Genomic DNA, 24,200 nt, shown 5'->3' with positions numbered 1-24,200 from the left:
CGAGTTTAACTTCTCCTATCCAGAAAGTCAAACCTATAAGAAGTCAAATTACTCTGAGTCTACAGTACTATTTCGATATTTCATCACTGTATCTTTATTCTTGTGATAATTCGCATATAAAAATCGTCACAGAGTTGTTAATGTTATTACATTCATATTCTAATTAACTTTCAGTGCATCCAGGGTTGGACGGGGACATAAATTGCTACCGGTACCGGACCTTTTTTAATTTGTTTCTTTCCATTGGAGTTCAAGTCAGAACCAATGGTGAGTAATAGATAAAGGTTAGCCGGGTTTGTCGACGGGAAAAATTCCTATCGGAGATTAATTATTTTTGGTTTATGCCATTTCCTCGTCATAAATTTTTATAGAGTTCAAAGGGAGAAGTTTCTCAGTTATCCTGGTAAAAGTGAGAGTCAGCGGTATGTTTGTTTTGTAAATATAAAACTCTCTGATTTATATTCGGTGGGAAGGGAGCACGGATTTTACGCTCGCATATACTCTAATAACATATACCTGTATACTTCCGATGAAGGTCGCGGGTACGCGGTGGTATGACATTCGCCATTAGTTCTAGTTAAATAGAGGGGTCTCCACCACAGCCGCATAGAGACCCTACAGTAATATGTAGGGTCTCTACAGCCCTATGATTAATATATTTACATGTAATTATATGGCTCTGGTTTACGATGATGAGATCTACGACTCTGTTTTGCCACAGCAATGGCGTACATAGAATAGTTGGCAGCAATAGCTGGTCCTTGTTACCCCGCGTGTAGGGGATGCCGTCCTGGAGCAGGCGTGTAAGGGGATGGGTGTCCCCTCCCCTTTGAGAAATGTTAGTTTATGTATGGCGGCTTAGATGCACAATAGTGCTATCTTTGGCAAAGCTATAAATGGATTATATATTTTGTGGCAGGGCACCGCCCTGACTGGTACCCGGGGCTTACCGCCCCACGTTTAGTATGCCACTTCCCAATGCCTCTAACATTTGGTCCAGGCAACAGGCCAGGATGTAAGAGAAAACATTTTGCATATGTGGACCAGATTCACGATTCTTCAGGATCGAAGCAAGTGTTTCGTTTATTTTGCTTACTTATATCACTAAATTTAATCACAAAAGGGCGACACTTTTATAATGATTATTTTAATATTTGCCTTAAGTTTACATAAGTAATAGTTTCATAGCCTTTGATATATTATCTTGGTTCTGGAAATCCTTTACTTGACGAGCTTTATGTACAACGTGTTGGTGACCGTGGGTCGCAAGACCCGGTGATGAGAAAGCAGGGCCTTCCTAAAAGAATACCTACAGAAATTATCCTTTTATCGCGTCACGAAGATAAACTACCTTTGCTCCATGTATATTGTTGATATTTTCCGGTAGGGTTAAAGTCGGAGCAATTCAAGATTTTTCACAAATCTGGGAGCGAAAAGTGGAGTGGAGAAAAGGAAAAGAATTTAAAATGAGTTTGCCTAACATTGCAAACTTAGAATTAGCCTGCCTATTTGTTTCGTAAAAACAAGCATGGTATGAACCATAACATTTTGGGAGTATATACTACGCATACAGGGAGGCCAAATCGCTGCACTATGGGCCACATAGTGGATACTTTTTTAAGAAAAAGTCGCCCAGGAAAGAACGTGGGCACGAAAACCAAACTACCGAACGACTGATCCGCTCTCAACCCCAGTCCCCTTGCATCGGGACTGTGACTGTGTGATCATCGTCGGGTGTGCATCACCATTCCCCTCGAAAGGGAACAGATACTACACATGATCTTAGCCAAAAGGCCGAGAAGCGATTCTAGCCAAAAGGCCGAGACGTGGACCACATAGTGTATTGGGCCATGGCACCTTCCAGCCTCTTCTGGTCGGTATGTGAAAGGGAGCCGTGAGAAATGACTAAGAGACGGAGGAAAGGCATTAATCACCCTTGACTATGCAACTATGTACAGTTATAAACCGTGGAACAGTTATTGAGTTGTGAACCAATCACATTATTGCAATTCGGAACAGCCCTATTTATTTCGTATTATATTCAACCCTGGGCACACTATTAGACCTTTAACACGTGACGTCACCCACTTGCACAGACTGAATGCATGCTGCTTGTCATTCAATATATATTGTACAGTTAAGTCCAAAGTTCCACACGAACGGTAGGTACTGAGTAAAGCCAGATCACAAACGGCCTGCAAGATACCTTTCCCTCATTAGCCACGCTACTTATTTCTCACCTGAAAAATGGCAACGTAAGTACAACATGGCATTTTTTCATTTTTCTTGTCCGACTCATAAATTAGAGCGTTTGGCCAAATTTCGTGTGTTCCGGGTTCCTGTAGTGTTAGTAGTAGTGTCTAGCGCATATTATAAGCTTAGCCAATGTTGCATGCACGGATAATACCAATACTAATAGCAAGTACAATAGGCTTACACTTACAGTAGCCTAACGCTAGTAAAACTAAAAAAAATTGTATTAGTACTGAGGATTTTGCAGGATTATTACCACACGTCTTGACTTGGTCCTCCGTAAGACATGATTATACAGTATATGCCTACATTCTGTATGGCTAGTAAGGTTTATAAATCGAGACTTTGTAGGAGCATAATTGGCACCGTTTCTCACTGCTCAGGTTACTGGCTTCTTACAAGTTACAGTACAATAACAGCTACAGTAAGCTGTGGTGACATACTGTTCATTGTTCAAGATTGCTTCTGAAAATCAGCTTCATTATAAAATAAGAGAATTAATACCTCAGTGGTGTGAGGCAACAATCTGAAAACATTTTTTGAGTCTCGAGTACACCGTGCCACCAAGTGCAGCCTAAACACTGAATCAGTCCATGCCTGGCTTTAGTTTGCTCTGGATGACTTGCATAATTTGTATTATTATGCAAACAACAGATAATGTATGGCTGGTCATAGACCAAAAGAAGTAAAGAGAAATATGGTCTCTCTCTGAAATATCTCAACAGGAACGAGGCCCTTTTAGTGTATATTAAGTTGTTCGGCTCGATTAGTAAACTTGCCTAAGACCCATAATGTCAGATGTTTAACTAGAGTCAGAGAGAATATACTGAGTAAGACTGTGTTCCACTTGCTTTTTATATACTGTATACTTATGTTCAGTGATACAGTTAATCAGTTTAACTCACTTTTTTATCATTTACAATAAAAAAAAAAACAAGCAGTAAGTATAGTGCCCCAAAAAGGATGTGGACAGGTGTAGACGGAATAATCTGGCATCTCATAACAAAATGCTATGCAAATTGCTATACAAACTTATGCAAAGATACCTGTACTGTATTAATTTTTAAAATTGCTCAATTTTATTTTGAAAAGTTGTGTTTGGGCAGGGCTAAACCTGATCTTCAAGTTAATTTTATCAGTGAGAAGGTTCAAAGTATTGAGGATTGAATGTACCAATCTTTAAAAAAAAAATGCAGCTTGTTTTAATATTGCAGGCATGGAAATAGGAAAGTGAAAGTTAACCTTTGACAATTTCTTGTTTTTAGTACTGTATTTATATTGGTGGAAAGGAAAACAAAAGAAAGAAGGAAATTCTCATATGGGCTGATTCCTTAATTTAAGCTTCCATGGAATCCAAAAGTTAGATGTTGCAGAGTTAAAAACTAAAATGTTAAATTTTACTCGTCACAGGAACTAAGTTGGTTTATTTAGTTTGGGTATACTAGTGTCACGACATCACAACTTTTCGACCGGTATGGCCCTGTATGAATTCCGGTTATAAAACCAGTATGGAGTACTTTCAATATGCATGTGCATACAATACAAGACTTCAGTACATATACCTTTAAAGGGTGTGAAGACTTGCGCACAAAGAAACGTCTCATGCCGGTAATCTGACCTAGTTTCAAATGAGGTGTAACAGAAGTGTTAGACACCTCCATCAATCCCAGAAAATACACACACAGCTTGCTACCCTCGGTAATTAGACAATAGTGTACAGTCGATACATACAGCTACGGTCAATACCCACAACACAGTGTTCATAGCAGCGTGGACCTCTCAGGTGTAGATGAAAGTTAACAAGGTATCACGTTTCATTACTATCTGCATTTTGTAGCGACAAGAAGAAAACGTCATTTGCAAGCAACGGAAAGTTAACTTTCTCAGAGCGCAGAGTCTTCAATGCCTTTAAAGACCAAATTGCATTATGTTGCATGCACTCTCTATACTCAATCAGAGGGGCATCATGCCACTGGGAAATAATTAAATAACACACATCATTTTATGGACAGAGTTGAGTATCTTTTTAAAGGGATTAACTATAGAGATGAAATATAAGCAACATCAAACGTGAGAGCTTGATGGGTACGAACAAATTTATAAAGAAAATTTGCCTTAGAAGTTAAGCAAGTTTGGGGAGATTTGCAGTTCAATTGTTAGCAACTTCCATGGCTCCCATTATTTTTAGTTAAAAAATATTTTGTAAGAAAAATATCTTGTAAGAAATTAAGCCTGTGCTATGTACATTTTGACATAGTTGATTAAGCCATATGATTTACCTAGACATATCATTTTGGTGCAGTACATGTAAGATGGGATTAATTATTCCTTGACAACCCCTGGTATAGTACTGAAGTCTTTACCTGACCAGTATTTGGGGCTGGTGATTTCATGTTTTCAGGATGATAGTCATTAGTCTGTGTACTCTTTGGTCTCTTAAACACAAGTAAATATATCACTGAATCATCCTGGTCAATCAGTTATGAATGATAATTAATAAGGGCTGGCATCGCTTCTCCTCTGAAAGTTGCACTACTTATATTCCCCAACGTTTTGATTGATGCCTGCAAAGCCACCGTCAGTTGATACAGATCGCAATTTTTCTTTTACCTGCGACAGACCTCACCATTGGTATAAATTAGTTAAACAAATTATGAAATCTATATCTAGCCCTGATACCATTAACAAGCTTACACCAAAAAATTACTTGCTGATATGGCCTTTAAAAATTCCTTAGTTAAAAAGTTGAACAGAAAAACAAGATAGCTTGTTCTTGCATTCATGACATTTACATTCACAGTCTGTATACACCTGAGTGATCGCTAATATAGAACTTAAAGCAGCATTTTGCGTTTGGGCGCCGTTTTCTATTTTTTTGACATGTCCATCAAGTTTTTTACATATATCAAATACAAAACAGCAAACTAAGATATCAGCCAAGTTTTTCCTTGCCAACATGGTTAATTGGCGAGTAATTAAGGATATTTGCAGAGAATGAGAAAAGCATCCACGACAAAATTCCACATTTAAAATTAATCGCATACAGTACCCCAAACCCACTAGTTTGAATTCAACCAATCAGAGATGCAGGTTTACAGTAGTTATGAGCCGTTGCTAAAAATAGATCTTCAAGACTTTGCGTTGTCACAACCAGGGAGTTGTTATGGAACTCCCTGGTACAACTGCCATAGGCCTATAGACTGTACACAAATCAGGCTTGGTGTTGGATTACGTATTGGTCAATGACGTTCGTAGGGTTTAAATATTCATATTATGGGCGAGGTTAATTGGGATCCCAACGGAAAATATCTTGGAGAAAAACAAAGTTGAAAGTTGCAAATTTTTCGACTTTTATGCCACCATTTGAAGTAAGATTTAAATAGATAAGCTAGTTATGTATGTCGTTATGGCATAGTGGATTCAGTGAGGTTGAGAAATATAATAGAAAAGGACGCAAAATGCTGCTTTAAGACAAAAGGGTCACCCTTGTTCCTTTGTACAAGAATTTTGTTTAAATGCAGTATTGTACATGGTAGGCTGCGGTGCCTTTCTTGGTGCCGATCTAAGCGGTAAAACTGCAAGATTGCCAGAATTAATACTTATGAATAGTGCAACCAACTCGCTTCTAATTTGTTTGGTAGATCACTGTAAGTTAATTTAAAGGTTATGTTGGTTGAATTCGACTTAAGGTATGAATGGATTTTGCCTTATTAGAAAATTTGTCATTTTTCTGCTTCAATTCAACCAGAATAAAATGTTTAAAGGTTTGAAAATATATCAAAAGTCCATGGATGTATATCGGGTATACATTTAAACTTTCGGCTTTGGATGTACTGTAGCTTACAGTCAGAATGATAATGAAGGATTTTTGTTTTTAAACCTAGCTGAGGCCAAAGGAGAAGAAGAATTTTTTTAGGTTGCTGAAATATTAGAAGAGTTCACGCAGCACATATTAAAATGTCATGCGGGCCATGGGATATTTGTTGCATTGCAACAACTTTCACAATTTGGTAGTACTTATTCAGGTTTCCTTGAAATTACCAGCCACCATTCTTTTAAAATGCATTGTCTTATATCTGTAATCTTGTCAAGTTATGTACTTTTGTTGTTAAAGTTTAATATTCAAGTTACTTCATCACTATACCTGTATTTGACAACCTTAGCACTATCGCTCTACCATGCCTAGAGAGTAGTCTTACAACTTTTCTTAGCACTGCATATATGTGTACACCATAAGACATGCAAGTCCAGGTTTCATGCTCATTCAGACAGGGCTGGCAAGTTTTAGTATTAAATTGCAGGCTCTGTTATTGCTCTGCAGATGTACCAAATACTGTAACATGCTGCGTGTGCATGGTACAGTATATATGCTTCTTACTAATACCAATGATGAAGTCAAGTTACTTTGCTTACCTGTCTCCTCACAACCTTGACACACCCAGTCTACTGTGGCCTGAGTGATCTGACAATTACCTTTTAGTGCAGTCAATTAGACTTAACTAGCATACCAGATATGTACCAATTTACCTAGCACTGTATGTGCTTGGTACAGTATATGTTTGCTTCCTACTCATACAGACTAGGATAAAGTCAAGTTAATTTGCCTGTAACCTGTGTCCTCACAACCTTAACACACTCAGTCTACTGTGACTGGAGTGATCTGGTAAAATTTTACCTTGAAGCCCAGCCACGACTTAGTTATGTACCAGACCTACTGGCACACACATGCACACTAAGTCACAAAGCTACAGTAGCCATGGTTCCCACATGGTCTGGAAAAAACTTGGACAAGTGCATGGGGTAAATGAAAACCCTTAATGGTTGGTCTTGAAAGCCATGAATGAACATTGAAGAACTTCTAGTCTGGAAAAAGTGAGGAAAATGTTTATCTGAACACTAATTCATATTGTCACGTCTACAGTACTTATAAAAGGTCTTCTCTTCTTTAACCACAAAAGAACAGATACTTTGACAGATATCCTGTTATATTTTAAATCTACAGTACATGGGAGATATAATAGTTAACTTTCTCTATAATATGTGTGCTGTGTAAGATTGGTTGTAAGCTTCTGACTTTTTTCGGGAAATCATTTATCCGATAGCGCATCGCACAATTCTACGCAAGAAGGGCAAATTGCTATACAAGTGTGAAGATCGTATGAATTGCACTCTTTGCACACATTAACCATAGTATTTTATAAACTTTTACAAAACTGAGAGCCTTCAAAAATGCTGCACAAAATTTGAACACATTTGAAATATTTCCTGGTAATATTGTGCAGTCTGGTACATTTGAATACACTGGGTGCAGTCATGTACTGTAAGTGTGTGTGTGGTCTAAATATAGACGTGTCTTGTACTGTAAACTTTACATTGAGACAGTTACACAGTTTAATACTGAAGCTGTTTACCAGAGCACTACTGTACTTCATACAATACCAGATTTAGCTTCCTGGTTCCTGAACTGCCACCTTTTGAAAGGAAATTGCAAACTGTTAGCTTTCTCGGTATTATGTTTTTCGTAAATAGAGATTTCCATGGCAGTGCCCTGTTACGTATTTGGGGTGTTTTTAAAGGGCACCCTGGCTAAAAGGAAATAAGAAAGAAGTGTTTTGAAACCAGGTTTCATCAGATATGGTACAGGATATGATATATTTGAATACTCCAGTGCTGTTGTACTATGATGGGTGTGAAATGTTCTTAAGTAAAGATTACTTAAGTTTTAGTAAGTCTGTTTGAATAATATGTGTTCAGTTATACCTACTGTACTGAACTGTAATTCCTCCAATAAAACTCCATATTTTTTTTACATCCCCCATATGAACTTAGCAGTTTCTATTTTTCTCCATATTTTTGTGAAGTATGTATGCAAATTATATATCTGTAGCATAATATACTTTATGAAAACAACTCCTCAGACATCCTCCCCCTCCTCCCATCCCCAGCCTACTGAACTGATTCCTCCCCCCTCCTCCCACCCTGGCAGCCTACTGAACTGATGTTTACTGATTTACATGGCATTGCCACATGTGGTTATTTCCAACACCACATGTGTTGTGAAACTGATCTGGCTCATACACCTCCCTCCCAAGTCTGTGTTGAGTACCCCAGCATAGGAGCATTTACTGTACCCTACCAATTATCTTTGCACAAAAGACTGAGTATTGGTCACAGCCAGAGCTAACCTACTGTAAGTACAGACTTACTCAACTATCTCAATTTAGGGGTCAGATTTTGTGTAGCAGTTTTGAAGGTTCTGCATTTTGTCTCATGTAAACTATGGTTCCTAGATGTACAAAACTTGCTATTTATACATCTTTCAACTCGAAATAATTAGCAACTCGTCCATTTCGCATAGCATTTCTGCGACGTGATACCGGATAAAATTCTCCCCAGAAGTGTATTCGGGATGCGTAGGGAATGTACTGTAAATACTGTTCAAGCTGCGGGGCTTTAAATTTGACGCAGTGTGTATCTTAGTTTTGCAGAGCTGGGCTGTTATAAAATCATGTGGTAGCCATTTACTGTATACCCCTGAGTACAAATGGATTATTAACTCTCAGAATTATCACACAACCTGGCTCGAAGTGGAAATGTCTGACAATTGGTCTGCGCTCTTTGGAGCTTACGATGAAGCTACTTTTTTTTTTTTTTACAATTTTGTTGCATCCAGCTTAAAACATGTTTGTATACTTCCAAGGCAATCTTTTCTCTTTTTGTACTCTCTCCCATTGTATGGACTTTGGCAGGATTACAGTAGGCCAAACTAAAATGACAATGAAACCTTCAAATCAAGAGCTTGCATTGCCTGTATTACAATTTAGGGATCGGTTAGATTGTCAAAAAGTCTGTAATCACGATGAAATTTACAAATTGTCGGAAGAGTGCAAATTTCAAAGTTCATTTGCTTCATGTCTTTAATTAGTAAGTACTTATATCCTTATTTTAATTTTTTTTTTGCAAATGTTGAATCTAAAATATTGGAGCTGGTTAAATAGCTTAGTAATGATGGCATTGGTTTCAGGACCAAAACTGACATAAACATTGCTCCTTGAAAGTATGAGAAGAAAGACTTAAGAGAAAGTAATTGAGGTTTTATACATCTTAGTGGCATTGTGACATCACAGATAATTTACAAACTGGCAGCTCCCACACACATATCATTGACACTACGATCTATCCCTAAATGGAAGAGGATTTTTCTCGGAGCTCGTTTGTGGTAGTTAATTGTTCTTGAACAGACCTGTCTAGATCTCTCTCATATATTTAAGTTGATGACAGTTGGGTTTGTATCTAGCTTTAAAAAATACTTAAAAACATGTTTCTTTATACATCCGATAATGTGACTGAAATTTGTGTTGTGTTATTTATACAGATCTATGACATACTCATGATCAGTGTTTAAGTTACATGGATACTCAATTTATTGTGTATGGATATACACTTGCCACTGTGTATGGATACATCCATGCACTGTGTATGAATATGCCATGTGCTGTGTATGGATATGCCATGTACAGTACTGTGGATGGATACATGCCATGATCTGTGTATGGATATATGCCATGTACAGTGTATGGATATATGCATGATCTGATAGTGATATACCATGTACTGTGTATGGATATGTACTGTGTATGGATATAAACCATGTACTGTGTAGTGTGTATGGATATGTATGCCATACTGTACAGTATGTACTACTGTGTATGGATATGGCCATGAACTGTGTATGGATACATGCCATGATCTGTGTATGGATATAAACCATGTACTGTGTAGTGTGTATAGATATGTTTGCCATACTGTATGTACTGTGTATGGATATGGCCATGTACTGTGTATGGATATGCCATACTGTACATACTGTTATGTAATTCACTTTCACTTTGAGCTTTAGTTACAGACTTACAGTTAATGTTTTCACAGGCTATCAATATTTGCCTGTTTGTCTTTGACCATACTCTACCATACAGTACCACCATACTGTAATATGGATTGTAACTGTGTTGTCAGTTTATTCAACACTGTCTACATACCTGCTAAATAGCTCTAAAGTTGTACTGTGATCTGTCCATATGCAGTTACAGTACTTCTAAGTTTACACAGATCAGAGAGTTTATGCAATGTATGAGGGGGAAAGAAATATTGGCATCCATGTTCATGGAATGTTTTGTCTGGTTTATATTTTGTTCAGCAGCAGGGAGAGCTCTATGAATTGACCAAATTTCTATGTGTATATATGATAGAGCTCGTAAATTGTAAATACAACCTGTGGTGGGGGGGGTTGGGTTGGGAGGGGGGGTTAATACATTTATGCTCAACAAAACTCTCCATAAATGTAAACATAATGTTGAAGTATCCTCTTGTGCTGTTGATTTATAGTGTGTTCACAGCCATTTGATCATTTAACACCTTTTTTTTCCTTGCTTAAATTTACATGTTCATTCAACTACAGTATTACACTTTCCCACTCTCCTCTCCAATTCTTCCGGCCCGTCTTCCCTATCTCTCTTCCCCTTCCATCCTCTCCCCCATATCTCTCTTGTCCCTGGCCCTACTGTACCTCTCCCCCACTCCCACCTTTCCTCTTCCACTGTTCCCCTGTATTTTACACTCTCCCCTCACCCTCTCTCACCCATTTTCCACTCCCCTTCCACCATATTCTACCCTATCTATCTCTTGCAAGCCCTCAGGGGACACCATCATCAACTTTACTTATCAATTTTTGCATCCATATTTTCTCTCTTACAGTGCTGACATCGCTTTGATTGGTCTGGCCGTCATGGTAAGTATTCAACCTCAGTGATCCCTTGAGATTTATGAATGGGTTGTTGATGGCTGCCTGGCTTACCTGTCTCCTTTCAACTACTACACTCTGGATTTATCATGTCTACAGTGACCTGGTACCCATTTACCCAGATATAGTACATCATCTGAGGGAGAAGTACTGTACACACAATTAACATACTGTAGGTCTTCAGAAAGGTAGTTAATTCAGATGGAAGAGAAAGCTTGCATTGACTCAGATACAGATCAATGGAGCCTAAACTGTTACCAAGTTGTGTAGGGTAAACCTGTAAGGTAGATTGGATTGCATACGTATCATGAAGATATGTAAGTATTGCCATTTGTAAATACCCAAAACTCAGACATGTTTAAACTTTAAGGGTGTTCAAGGTAATATAGTTCTATCCTAGTACATACAGCATCTTTGACATTGGGTATTAATAGGAAACACACTGTATGCAGTATATCACTGAATGGCATTGAAGCTTTCATACCGTAGTATTCAGTATCCATTAATTTGATAAAAAAAGATTCGATTTGGAATGTGTCTGGAGAAAGTTTTCCGATTAATTTAAACTCTGTCTGAATAAAACAGTTCAATAACAGTCGAGGTCTAATATCGATTAATTTTACCAACAATGTGTCCTAAACTTCACTCATCAGAGGGAAACTGTAATTTGGCAAAAACATTTGTAGATTGATTTGAACCAGGTGGCCTCCTGATCATCTCATCACATGTGTTTTACTGGTGTCAGTTTGTGGGTGCATCTCACACAAGAAATCAATTACTTCTCACCCTTTTTCCATGTTGGTTTTGTTGTACAAGAGTGTTACATTGAATTAAAAATGGGGGGGGGGTGAGTCTCGTTTATTAAAATATTATTTTTCAAGCTTAGAAGAGAAAGTGATATTGTTTACTTCTCGTTCATGACTCACGGCCAACAGTAGTGTAGTAAAAGTTGAAAAACTGTAGATGATGAATGTTCAGTATTTACAAACAGATAAAACTTGTGAGGTGAGAGCACAGTTTGTGAATGTTATTAGGTACTGTTTGTCGGGAAGTGGTGGTGTGGGTTGTTACATTTCTGCAACTGGCATCATATAAGATATGAAAATCAGGGTAAAGGGGGAGGGGTGGGAGGAGAGGTGTTCCAAATTTGAGGACATGAATTAGATTCACAACAGCTGTACACTCTATGAAATTTGTTCCCAACCTCTTTTAACACCCTTTTTGTTCAATGCACATTTTGACTTGGAGGGCAAGATCAAACTTAGTTCAACAATTCATATGTACATAAATTAATGTACGTGTGTGTGTGTTTGGTATGGGAATTAAGGGTACACTGGTTATATTTGAGTAATTAAGTTGCAGTTCCAGTTCAAGAGCTATATTTATATCACCATAGAGCCTGTGAAAATCAAGTGACCAGTTCAAACTTTTAAAGACTTGACAAGAATGTTATAAGGCTCACATGAATGTTTTCTCTACTCCCTTGCCCTCAAAATGTACTTATGTACAATTAAAAAGAAACCTTACAATTCTTCTTCTAAGTATGTGAAGTTTGGATGTCTTGGAATACTACAATAGCCCTACCCTGTATGTATGTATGAAGAAATAGTGTGATGGAATTGCAAGTCAACCTGTAGACACATACAGTGTTATCAGTCAGTGCCTGATTCTTAGTACGTACGGTATACAGTATTGTTATGTACATATACTTAAAGTACATTTATATTGACAAGTTCCTAGAGCGTTACCTGTAGTTGGTGAGTTGGTGACCTATGCAAGCTATTGTTCGAGGCAGCCAGGTGCCTGAATGGATACTCTCTCAGGCAGAACATTTTACAGACTAAAAGGAAATATTTACAGGACACAGATCTATTGACCTACTGTATACAGGAATATCTATAGACGTGTCATATGGGGTCATAGATAGTAAACTTAAAAACAAAGCACAACAGTATAGTTAGTGTCTCTAGTCTCTACCCATGTTAAAGGAGAAGAGCTTTCATCTTGTAAATTTTATAATAAAATCTGTGCCGTTTGGGGTGTAGGAAGCCATTATAGGCTAAATGGTGAGGTCTAATTGGAGCTGTTCTCAGAGCTTTCCTAAAACAACACTCCAAAGGAAAATTGAAGGGAAATGAACTTCTACTAAATTATAACATCTGTCTGTTTACTTTAATATTGTGTAGATCAACTTTATGGAGGCTTAATACTGAGTACCAAGTATTACTGTAATCGAGGGGTGGGTCTCACGCCTATTGACAAAAACAAAGGACCTTGGAATAACAGAATATTGCTTAGTTGACAGAATATTGCTTGTTTCCATTCATACTTATGTATTAGATCAAAACTACAGTATGAAACGATTCCCAAAAGGTAACAAGGGCTCGAGGTATTGAAGTTCTTAGTATGCATAGACTCTGTATGTGTGACCTGCTTAATGCACTTCGGCTTTGAGTGTACAACATTTCGGTGTGCTGCCGTGTTGAACGAGTGTATCCGTAATAGTAATTTGTGATCCCCGTCACAGTCATTGCAAACTTTGCAATCAGTGCTCCCCCCCCCCCCCCCCATATTTGGAAGGTCTGTAAAGAGTGACTGTATAGTTTTCCTTTCTGGAAACTAAAAAATGGACAGATTGAACAATGTTGCTCATAAAATAAGACCAGTCCTGTTAACGCTGTATGAGCTTAACCTTCACTGTGTACAAGTGCTTATTGATTCCCAGGAAGTTCCTAGTAGCATATCCCTCAAACTACTACAGTATCTATCACACATCAAAACTGGCTTGTAGGAGCAGCCCAAAACATTTGCTGAAAATATACAGTAGTGTCGCACATGGCTTATATGTTATCTAAGGATATCATGCAAATTTTTAACTGGGGATCGGATTGTTGCCCGACTTCAATGTGGTGTGTTTATATTCTCCAAGGGTACTGACAGCAAAATCAAAACTTGTGCGTTTTTATTTACTGGCAAACAGGCCACGAAAGCAATGATCTTTTTCTTTCCCTTGAACACTTTGCTGTCTCAGGACTGTACATAATTACTGTCATGTAATAGACTAACTCAGTGCGGATGATATACGTAAGAGCGGTAAACATCATGATCACACAGTCTGAAATTCTTATATACAGTAATACTGTACTGTAGCCTGTATGTGAATCATAAATCTATTATCTATATTCATTTCCAGGGCCAGAACCTGATCTTGAATATGAATGACCATGGCTTTGTGGTGAGTATGACATCACAGTATGCAAATACATTATGTATGCCTTTTATATTATAAACCTACCCTTCCCTATACAGTGCCTTCCAGCTCAACTCCCTCCCCTTGTTGCATAGTGCATGCTATCACGATACAAGTGAGCAACACTACCCTACTTGGTGAATACACTGTAACCTCCCTTTGCTACAGTACATGCTCCATGCCATCACCACAAAGGGTGAACCAACTGTGACTAAAGAAAAGCCTTAGTGCATTACACAGAAAGACTTGATACGTCTCTTGCTTCGTATTGAAGAGAGCTTGGTTCCATTGCTGATTCTCAATGGTTCTCAGACTAAGACCTTGCCAGTGGATACTGGCAGGTCAAGGCTTGATCATTTCAGTGCTGACCAACCTGCCTAGGTGTAAGGGAATGTTTTTCTTTCATTTCCAGACATTGTAAGTTCACTATCTTCCTGTTACATGTCAGTCACTGTACACATTAGGGGCTAAACTTTGTCTGTTACCCACAAGTACAGGGCAGGGCTTTCTTTTGAATGTATTGGAACATTTTTGAGGCGCCCAATGGATCTTTCTATATTATTTCAATCAGGCCCGTCGGAAGGTATTTGAAAGTGGTACGGTATTTTTGTTGACCGGTTCGATTTACTATCTAAGCGGAGCGCCACCATCGGTTGGCGCGGATCGTACAAGAAAATTTTTGAATCTTCTAACCGCCCAGATGGCTGGAAATGGCACTTGCGGGGCAAAATTTGGCCACGATGTTGTACACTTTCCTCCTGCGAACTCAGTATTTTTTCATTTATAACTACATGAACTGAAGAATCCCATCTTTAGTCATGGATGTTCTACCTTCTCGCGCCCATGTCCTTCACAGCTGCACCGGAAGAGCATATAGCACTTTAAACTTACAAAGTGTATGCAGGGCGGTATAGCTACTAGCTAGGGTCTTATAGTAGGGGTATGAATGGTAGAAATTCCGACGGGCTGGAGGTCTTTTCCAACTTAGTGGCGGGACGGCCGCACCGTCGTTACGCCAGTAAAAATAAATGAAAGGTTCAGAACTGCCTGTACTGTAATAGCAGGCGCGTATCCAGGATTTTCTAACCCGGGGGCGCGAATTACTATCTAAGCGGAGCGCCACCATCGGTTGGCGCGGAGCGTACAAGAAAATTTCTGGTTTTGATACCCCCCAGATCACCGGAAATGGCACTTCTCGGGCTTGAAAATGAGCAACCAGATGTACACTTTTGCCTGAGAACCAAGTATTTCCCAAAAGTTTTTTTCCATCCATAACCTTTTTGAAGATTGTCACCAGTCACACATCATGTTCGACCTGATTGCATGTCCTATGGATCATTGCTTTTGTAGGTTATTCTACGTCACGGCCCACAATATACGAAAGCCCCACTTTTGAAGGTTTTAAGCCCATTACTTGTTGAGAATTTGAAAATTCCCTTTTCTCGTGAATAAAATCACTTGAAAACATACCCATAATGTTGCACAAAATTCAATCTATAGACAACCAATATAGAAAAACCTCCTTGAACCCCTAACAGACAGGTGAAAATTGAACGAGTAGAGGAAAGTATGATGAAGAATGTTGGTGAGGAAATTTTGGAAAATTCGGACAGAGTTAATTTATTGGTGTAGAAATATTGCAACCTCTTATAATGGCTTTTACAAAACTTGGTTGAAGGAACAGAAAAATAGCAGATATTTCCGATATCAGGTATATCGAAAGCGAACACTTCACTCATAGGCGTAGGTCCCGTAGGAGGCGGGGGCTGCAGCCCCCCCCCCCAATTGTTTCCCCATTTTTTTCGGGCACCTACTGAAAGAAAAATAAATAGCAATGAATAGCTTAAAATGATCTCCTTGGTAATTGAAATAAAGTTGTAAGCTTGGCCGACATTACTACTGTAGAAGAGAGTTTTGACATAAATGGATCTGTATGCTTTTTGTCCATCTACATAAGACATTTGGTTGTTTACATTAGCATCCGGCGGTATACTGTGCAACTTTGACGGACCGTGCGGTACACGATGCCATACAATGTAATGACCGATCTTGCATTTCAATGCTCATTGATATGATGTTATATCTGCTCTTTGCTTTACAAATTCGAACAAAGCGAGTAATTGCCAAGGGAGGGCGAAGCCTGTAAGCAAACTATCTAAGCGAAGCGCCACCATGAGTTGGCGCGAAGCGTACAAGAAAAATTTTGGCCGAAAATGCCTCCCAGATCGCTGGAAATGACACTTCCCAGGCCTTGTAAGTTGCATCTAAGCATTGTCTATTTTGAAATTACTAGCGATGTCATAAAGAAAATTTGCTCGGGGGGGGGGGGGCGGTCGCCCCCTTCCCGAAATGCGTTATGTTCCCCGACGACTCGTTCGAGTTCAAGTACATTAGTGAGAGAGGAAAAACGGAACGTCAAAAATGGAGTTGTCGGGGTAAGGGGTAGGGTGAGGCGCACACCCCCTCCGTAATCCTTGATCTGTCACTGGCTACCCTGTGTATATAATAGGGATCTTTCTCTTCCCGAGGTCTTGGCTATCTTCTGCTCCCTCCTTTTCTCCCTTTTCTCTCTTTTTTCTTTTTCTTTTCCCTTCCTTCCTCTCCTCCTTTTCTTTTTTCCCCTCCTTTTCCCTTTTTTCTTCTCTTTTTTTTCTCTCCTCTTTTCCTTACCTGGGGGGCGCGCGCCCCCAACGCCCCCCCCTGGATACGCACCTGAATAGTTACAGTTTATCCGAATTTGATAATTTTGCTAGTTCTTATGAGTGTTACGATTATCTAAAATGATTCCTCAATTAGTCTACCTTCCTTTGAGGTTAGGGCCTCAAAAATGTTTTGTGGGTGAGCAAAGATTTCGCCGAGTGCGGTTAGTCTCTGTGAGGCTTTTGAAATTATGCAATAAACGTTAACAATGATTATTTCGTTACGGCGTTGGTGACAACCAACACCTGGGTGGAATCCTCTCCATACTGCAGTACTTTTTCCAATTTCCAAATTCCAAGCATTGTTCTTTCTGCAGTTGGGGCGCAGAATATAGGATATTACCCGATTGCCTGTAGCAATTCAGTTGTATAGGATGATCTACTGTATCCTTTGTTAGGGTTGAGGATTAGAGTTGTAGGGTCAGCAAATGTGAGCATTTTTCGTATAATTTAGCCCTCTTTCTTCCTGGAATTAATGCTCCTATAAGCTCCCGGTATCACAACGACTACTATACTGAAGAGCATGGGCTCCTGGGCATGGGCGCTGTTAAAAGGAGCACCGGCTATCGGTTAGTGTGCAGCGTTCTACTGCGAACTCAAATCAATGGAAAGTACCAAACACCGAGCGTCGATGGTCTTTGGCACTGGTAAATTCGTTGGCTGCATCAACTAGATTCAATCGATCCGCATAATCTTTGTGTACATGTAAGATCATAAGGTGGTTGAGTCGCTGCTGGGTCATTGTAGACCTTAAGTAACTCTTTACACTCATAGCACTAAATGAGCGTTCACTTACTGCATCTGTCGCAGGCATCACTAAAATTAGTTTGACAAGCGTGCACACTTGTGAGAGGAGCTCACGATTACCGAAACTCAACCCTCGCATGTGGTCAACAACCTCTGGCAAAGTCCACTCTGATTGTTTGGCCGTAGCTTCCATGGTTTCCCCAAGGGTTTCTAGTTGGACTCTGAGCTCGCCCTTACGGAGATCCTCGCCGTAAAAGTCACATACGAATTTTAACAGTTCTTCGTCAACATGTTGTTGGTTACACGTTTTGAGAAGCAGCTGCTGTAGTTTTGAGTAGATTTTGTAACCCTCCTGATCAAATCTATCGCGGATGCAGTTGACAATGGTGTCAACTGCCTCCAGGTATATTCGCCTGAAGTAGTCCTCCACTGATTCTGGAGGCATGATATCCGCGGCCGAACCAGAAACTAATCTGGCTGGCACTTTCCTTTGCGTTGAGTTGCCGGTGTAGCGCAGCGCAGGTACGCCCTATACATTGTACGTTGCCCTAATTATCCGGATGGTATTTACTTTTACACTGCTCATCTAAGTAAAACATCTCCGGGTTTGACACCTTCTTAGGGAAATGGGGGGAATTCGGGGGTTTGGGGAAATTCGGTGCGACTCGAATCGTAGGCCCCTATCGCCCCAGTTACAACTTGAGATTCGTTGAATAATTCGTGCCGGCTCATCCGGGGCTCATCGCATCATAGGACACAATGATGGTACAGAGGGTCGGCTTTGGTCATGAAGACTCGTGCTTTTTATTGATTCGAACTGTATTTTCTAACTCCCTCACCTATTTTCTTCTCCCCCTCTCTCTTTTTTTTTAGCTGAAAAGTGGTACGGTAAATACCGTACCTACCGTAGCGGGTGCGACGGGCCTGATTTCAATAGTACTTGGGCAGACGGAGTCATTGTTACAATACCATAACTACAGAGTAATAACATGTAACTACTTGTAATCTAAATGCAGACATGTCACAGTGATGTCTGATACATTGAACTAAATTTCTTCCTCTGTGGTTCAGTTTCAACCTTGTCTTTAATCAGTTGTTCAATGGTGTTTTTCTACTGTTTCTACCCCCCTCTAGGTTTGTGCCTACAATCGTACGGTCGACAAAGTGGAGAAGTTCTTGGCTAACGAGGCCAAGGGTACAAAAGTGATTGGGGCTAAATACCTGGAGGAGATGGTGGCGACCCTGAAGAAACCTAGGAGGGTCATGATGCTGGTGAAGGCCGGCGCTGCTGTGGACGCATTTATTGAAAAACTGGTGAGAAGTAGGGTTTGTACGAGAGTAATGGGAGTGGGAGTTGTGGGGGGTGTGGTGAGGATTGAGGGGTTAGTGTGAGGGATATGGGTAAGAATCACTATGCTTATTTTGAGGACATTGATCATGGCAATGAGTAGAGGTTTGGTCTTTGGTTCTTAATGGGATATGTTAGTGTATAGTTTGCTTCGCTAACCTGTCTCCTCACAAGATTAGCACAAGTTCTCCTTCTACCACATCTACTGTAGAGAGAACTGGTGACTGGAGTTAACCATAAGTGAATGTTCGGAAGTTGTTTCTAGACACTTTGGTAGAATCATAAGTCAGAGTCCACAGCTGGAAGCCCTGATAGGACAATAAGTGCTAATGTTTTGATGAGGCTGGATTGCTCGTCACTAATGAATATGCAAACATTGACAGGTTTGAGATATTTTAGAAAAAAGTTTCAGTTGGGCAACATTGTGGATGTCAGATTTTTACCCGCAAACGAAGCAAGGTGTTTATGTATCACGACTTAATACAACATTGTGGTCAGGCTAAGTAGTGTTGTTGCTGGCTGTTTTGAAATCTGTGAGAGTTTGTGATGAATAGTACAGGTACCTTGGAAGTGGACACTTGTAAGATAGTTTGGCACCAAGCTGAGAGAGTAGGGTTAATAGGGGTATGAACAACAGAAAACTGAATGGGAAATTGCAAACAATGGATAAGAGCAAAGGACCAGTGACCCTCTGGTCTTTGTTATCCAGAGGTCGCTGGCTCAAATCTGCATGGTCTTAGCCATAAATTTCTTTACTCTTTGCCCATAATACTTTTAAATATCAGGCACACAGGTGGGTGTATAAATGGTCACTTGACTTTTTGGATTAAATTATCTCTTGCCAATAGGTTCCATTGTTGGAGGCTGGTGACATCATTATTGATGGTGGTAACTCCGAATACCAAGACACTCTGGTAAGCATTCCACCCTCTACCTGACCCGACAAGAAAAATAAGACATACCGTTGGGTTTTGAAAGCTTGACTCAAGAAGAGACTTCCCAGCAAGGCTTCTCCTTCACGGTTCCTCTCTTGACTGTACAGCTCATATCTGAGGGGTTAGTTCCCCCCTCCTCCCCCCGAGTCGTCCAGCTGCAAAATTCCTTCAGAGCCACTGGCATCTCTTCTGCAGAGTTGTATACGGAAGTCCATTCTTGCAGTAATTGGGTCCACCCATTTCTCAGCATAGATTTATATGTATAAGTTTTCGGCCTCTCATAAACTGTTGTAATGAATCAAAACTTGAGCACCGGGCGGTGTTTTACTGATAGGCAAGTGTTTATTTTGTAATGTCAGCATACCACTGTGACTTTAAGGGAAAAAAAAATAGGTTAAAGTGTTTAACAAGTTTTTATCTCTTGCCACAAGTTAAGTATAATATTTCAGAAACTGAAACTTTCAAAAAATGCTTAACAATGCACCCTCACCCTGTTCCCCCACCCCCCCCCCCAAAAACGGGGAAGAGAAAAGAAAGAATACGAATGCTTAGAGAGTAGTAAGAGCAAAGTAAGATCGGAAACAGAGGATAAGATATTCCAAATGAGATCATCTTATCATGAAGTATACTTTTTAAATAATAGCGGCCGATATGTTGGCAATTATCACAGTCTACTATGTTGGTAAAGATTTTCCATCAGTAAAATCAAATATTTATCAGATACCCTCAAGGTTGCTCCATAGGTATTGCAACGTATCAAGCTAAGAATTTGAATATCAGGGAGAAGAAATTATATATATAAGCAACAACATAAATCTCCATCAAACTGTGGTATCCACCTTACAATTAGAGCTCGAAGCTCATTCAATTTTATATGTCCAACGGGATAATACGTTTGTTTTTGTATTTTTTTAGCGTCGCTGCAAGTCTCTGGAAGAGAAAGGCATGCTGTTTGTTGGAAGTGGAGTCAGTGGTGGTGAAGATGGCGCCCGGTATGGACCCTCTCTTATGCCTGGTGGTTCCCCTGAAGCTTGGTAAGCAAAACATCTTTTCATGCAGGAAAAGGAAGAATTTATTTATTTATTTATTTTTGATATTTTTTTTTATTGATTAATGAGGATACACAGAGCACATATGGAGAGCATCATAGAGAGATATATTTGATATGTGACTTTTGTTTTAATTTTCAGGCCTCATATTAAGCCCATCTTTCAGGGCATTGCTGCCAAGGTCGGAACTGAACCGTGTTGCGACTGGGTGAGTAGAATTGACAACATTTTCTATATACGTATAATTTACTGTTCGCGAGCTCGCGAGTTCGCGAGAATTCGCGAGTTCCTGCTTGCGGGAAGACCACATATACATACATACATACTGCGCTCCTCGCTTACCTGTCTCCTCACAACCTTAGCACCCATTCTACCGTGCCTCCATGGTTAACTTTTAACACTGTGCACCCTTCATGTCCCTTCTTCTCATTCTACCATCTTAAGTGCCTACGTGTGTTTATCGATCAGAAATTTTGAGTAGAATTGACAATATTTTCTATGTATATACCTTGTCAATTAACTATTGCATTTATAAGGTCTTGAATCATTATTTCGATATCAGACCCAAGAATTACATTCTCAGAACAAAAATGGGAGGACTGTTGAAATCATCTAATAGCAATGTGAACAATTATTCCACAAGTTCCCACAGAGTAATAATTATATCCCACCCATTCAAGGTAAAAAGGTTAAAAACTAAGCTGGTATGATAACTGGCCTATTTCTAGAACCCAGATATAACTGACAGACTCTTTCTGTTACTCTCATTATGCAATACTGAAAGTGAACCCAAATTAACCTTACAATAAATTGCACAACTAAGCCAGGGCTACTGTAATGCTAGTACATGAAATGAACAACAATACAGAAGCAATTTTGTCTCCCTCTCCCTCCCCCCCCCCTTTCCCCATATCAATTGCTACTTAAAAACATGAACCACAGAGATTCACCTGACTAGAACAGAACAAAACAAACTTAATATAGAGAAAACTAGAGTTATCTGTTAATATATGTACAGTTGATTATCACATTAGTGTACTCTATACACAATTCTCTGCCAATATGGTTCATATCTGCCTAAGGTTTGTCTCACATTTGTGCTCATTGTAAACACAATGAGTTGACTCCTATTCTATGTCGGTCATTATTGTTGGAACACACAAATCCACTAATACCAATGCTTGATTTGCTGTGTGGACACGTATATAATGCACTTCCTTGCTTACCTGTCTCCTCACATCTTACCTCACTCCTTACCTCACTCCTGCTCTTTCATGTCTATGGTGACCTGGTGACCTTTGAAGACTGTTTGTCATTGGCTAAGTTCTCTTTGTAATAGGCTGTCTGAGTACTTCTGTCTGTTTGTCACAGGAGACCTGTTTGACAAAGGGTCTCGTAACTGACAAATTTTCTCTTTCACTTCGTCAGGTGGGGGAAGAAGGTGCAGGTCACTTTGTTAAGATGGTTCACAATGGTATCGAGTATGGTGACATGCAACTCATTTGTGAGGCGTACCATGTCATGAAGGGCGCCCTCGGTTTGGACAATGATAAAATTAGCGAAGTGAGTGTTTTTTTCATTTCCTCTAAGGAACTTTTTCATTTTTCAAGGAAAGACAAGAAATTTTTTTTTGTATGGTTCTTCTGTTTCATAGTCCATGTGTAACACTCATTCCCAGGAATTTGAAGATGGTTTCAGAAAATAAAATGTTGAAATTTATGTAGCATTTTGGCGGTATTGTGTATGTTGGTTATCAGTAAATACTTCAACCATTAAGAATCCCTTGCCAAACCAGCTATTCATCTTTGGATGCGTGTAGCAATTTTGCCCATTTTTGCATAGCGTTGTGCTAGGTAATTTCAGATATTAGCTGATTTCCTGTTACTTTGACAAAAATATTTGGCAATGTTTACATTTGCTGCAAAAAGTGTAACATCAATGACATATATGTACGTATGTGTGTTTGGAACCAACTTCACAGATAAAATGACTTGTGCTGAAAATGTGCTGATTTGACACTTTTGATGAAAGTATGAGATTTGTGTGTTTCTACCTTTTAGCACACCCAACACAATCCAAGCCAAGCATATAATACAATACCGATAGAGCCAACTTTGAAACTTTTGTGTTATGGCTGGATGGAACCCTAAACAATCAAAAAAAGGCTTGCATTGTGTAAACCTGTTCTGAAAGTTCTAAGGAAATATCAATCTGGTCGCTTTTAAGTATAATATTAAGATTTTTATTTCTTTATTTTTGAGGTGTTTGGTCAGTGGAATAAGACTGAATTGGATTCATTCTTGATCGAGATCACCACAGATATCCTTGCATTCAAGGACACAGACGGCAAACATCTCGTGGATAAAATCAAGGATTCTGCTGGCCAGGTGAGGGGCTTCAAGACTTCTATTTTTTATCAACTGCTTTATAAATCTGATTTGTCGTTGATTAAAGCATCTTTGGGGGGGGGGGGGGGGTTTGATTGTGAAGAAATGTTTGGATAGTTTATGATACTAAAATCCCATTATTATATCAAGATTTACTTTGACAAATAAATGTTTCCACAGCAAATAATGAAGTGAAGCCTTGGTAGCCATTTTGATAGACTTTCAGCTATTTTCCTTCAAGTGTTTCAAAGTGTTTTTGGATTTACAGGTCAAATTGGTTATATAGCACAAAAAATGACAAAAATAAAAAACGTTGGTGGAGAAGAAGGTTTATAGTCTTTTGTATCATGTCCAAGACCTGATCACATGCCTTGGTCTTAAGTAACTGGTTACACCCACACACACAGAAGTGTGCACAATTGAAATAAGTTCCTCCCAGGGCCACATGCATATATGCCCCTAGAGGCCTTCCCAAAGGGTGCAGCCACAAACAAGCACACTTAACTTTATGTGCAAGATGCCTGGTGTGTCCCCATTTATGCACCTGGGTGAAGAGAGGCAATGGAGAATTGCACCGTCAGGTTAGAATGCAAACGAAATAAAAATAAAACTGTTAGGAAACTGCTTATCCACTAGAGAGCCTATGTAGGAGAATGTGTAAAAGTAAGTTGGCCTGACGTTTCGATCCTAGCAGGATCTTCTTCAAAGGCTAAATGACAAGTTACAGTAACA

General features: G+C 39.4%; 1 protein-coding gene and 1 pseudogene across 1 annotated transcript in view; one reads left to right on the top strand and one right to left on the bottom strand.

The window, feature by feature from the left end:
* Positions 1-1,729: 1,729 nt before the first annotated feature.
* On the bottom strand, positions 1,730-1,806 carry LOC139976558 (U2 spliceosomal RNA; annotated as a pseudogene).
* Positions 1,807-2,127: 321 nt separating this feature from the next.
* The window catches only part of LOC139975538 (6-phosphogluconate dehydrogenase, decarboxylating-like), a 31,634-nt gene continuing 9,561 nt past the window's right edge, over positions 2,128-24,200 (top strand). The window contains exons 1-9 of the mRNA XM_071983540.1: positions 2,128-2,255; positions 11,008-11,041; positions 14,247-14,288; positions 18,884-19,063; positions 19,946-20,011; positions 20,948-21,066; positions 21,223-21,289; positions 22,510-22,644; positions 23,343-23,468. Of these exons, the coding sequence (XP_071839641.1) occupies positions 2,248-2,255; positions 11,008-11,041; positions 14,247-14,288; positions 18,884-19,063; positions 19,946-20,011; positions 20,948-21,066; positions 21,223-21,289; positions 22,510-22,644; positions 23,343-23,468 (777 nt within the window). The 5' untranslated portion in view covers positions 2,128-2,247. The remainder of the gene's footprint in view (positions 2,256-11,007; positions 11,042-14,246; positions 14,289-18,883; positions 19,064-19,945; positions 20,012-20,947; positions 21,067-21,222; positions 21,290-22,509; positions 22,645-23,342; positions 23,469-24,200) is intronic.

This window comes from Apostichopus japonicus, chromosome 11 (genome assembly GCF_037975245.1).
Source record: "Apostichopus japonicus isolate 1M-3 chromosome 11, ASM3797524v1, whole genome shotgun sequence".
NCBI lineage: Eukaryota > Metazoa > Echinodermata > Holothuroidea > Aspidochirotida > Stichopodidae > Apostichopus > Apostichopus japonicus.
Note: the sequence above shows the minus strand (reverse complement) of the source record. Positions and strands in the feature narration are given on the sequence as shown.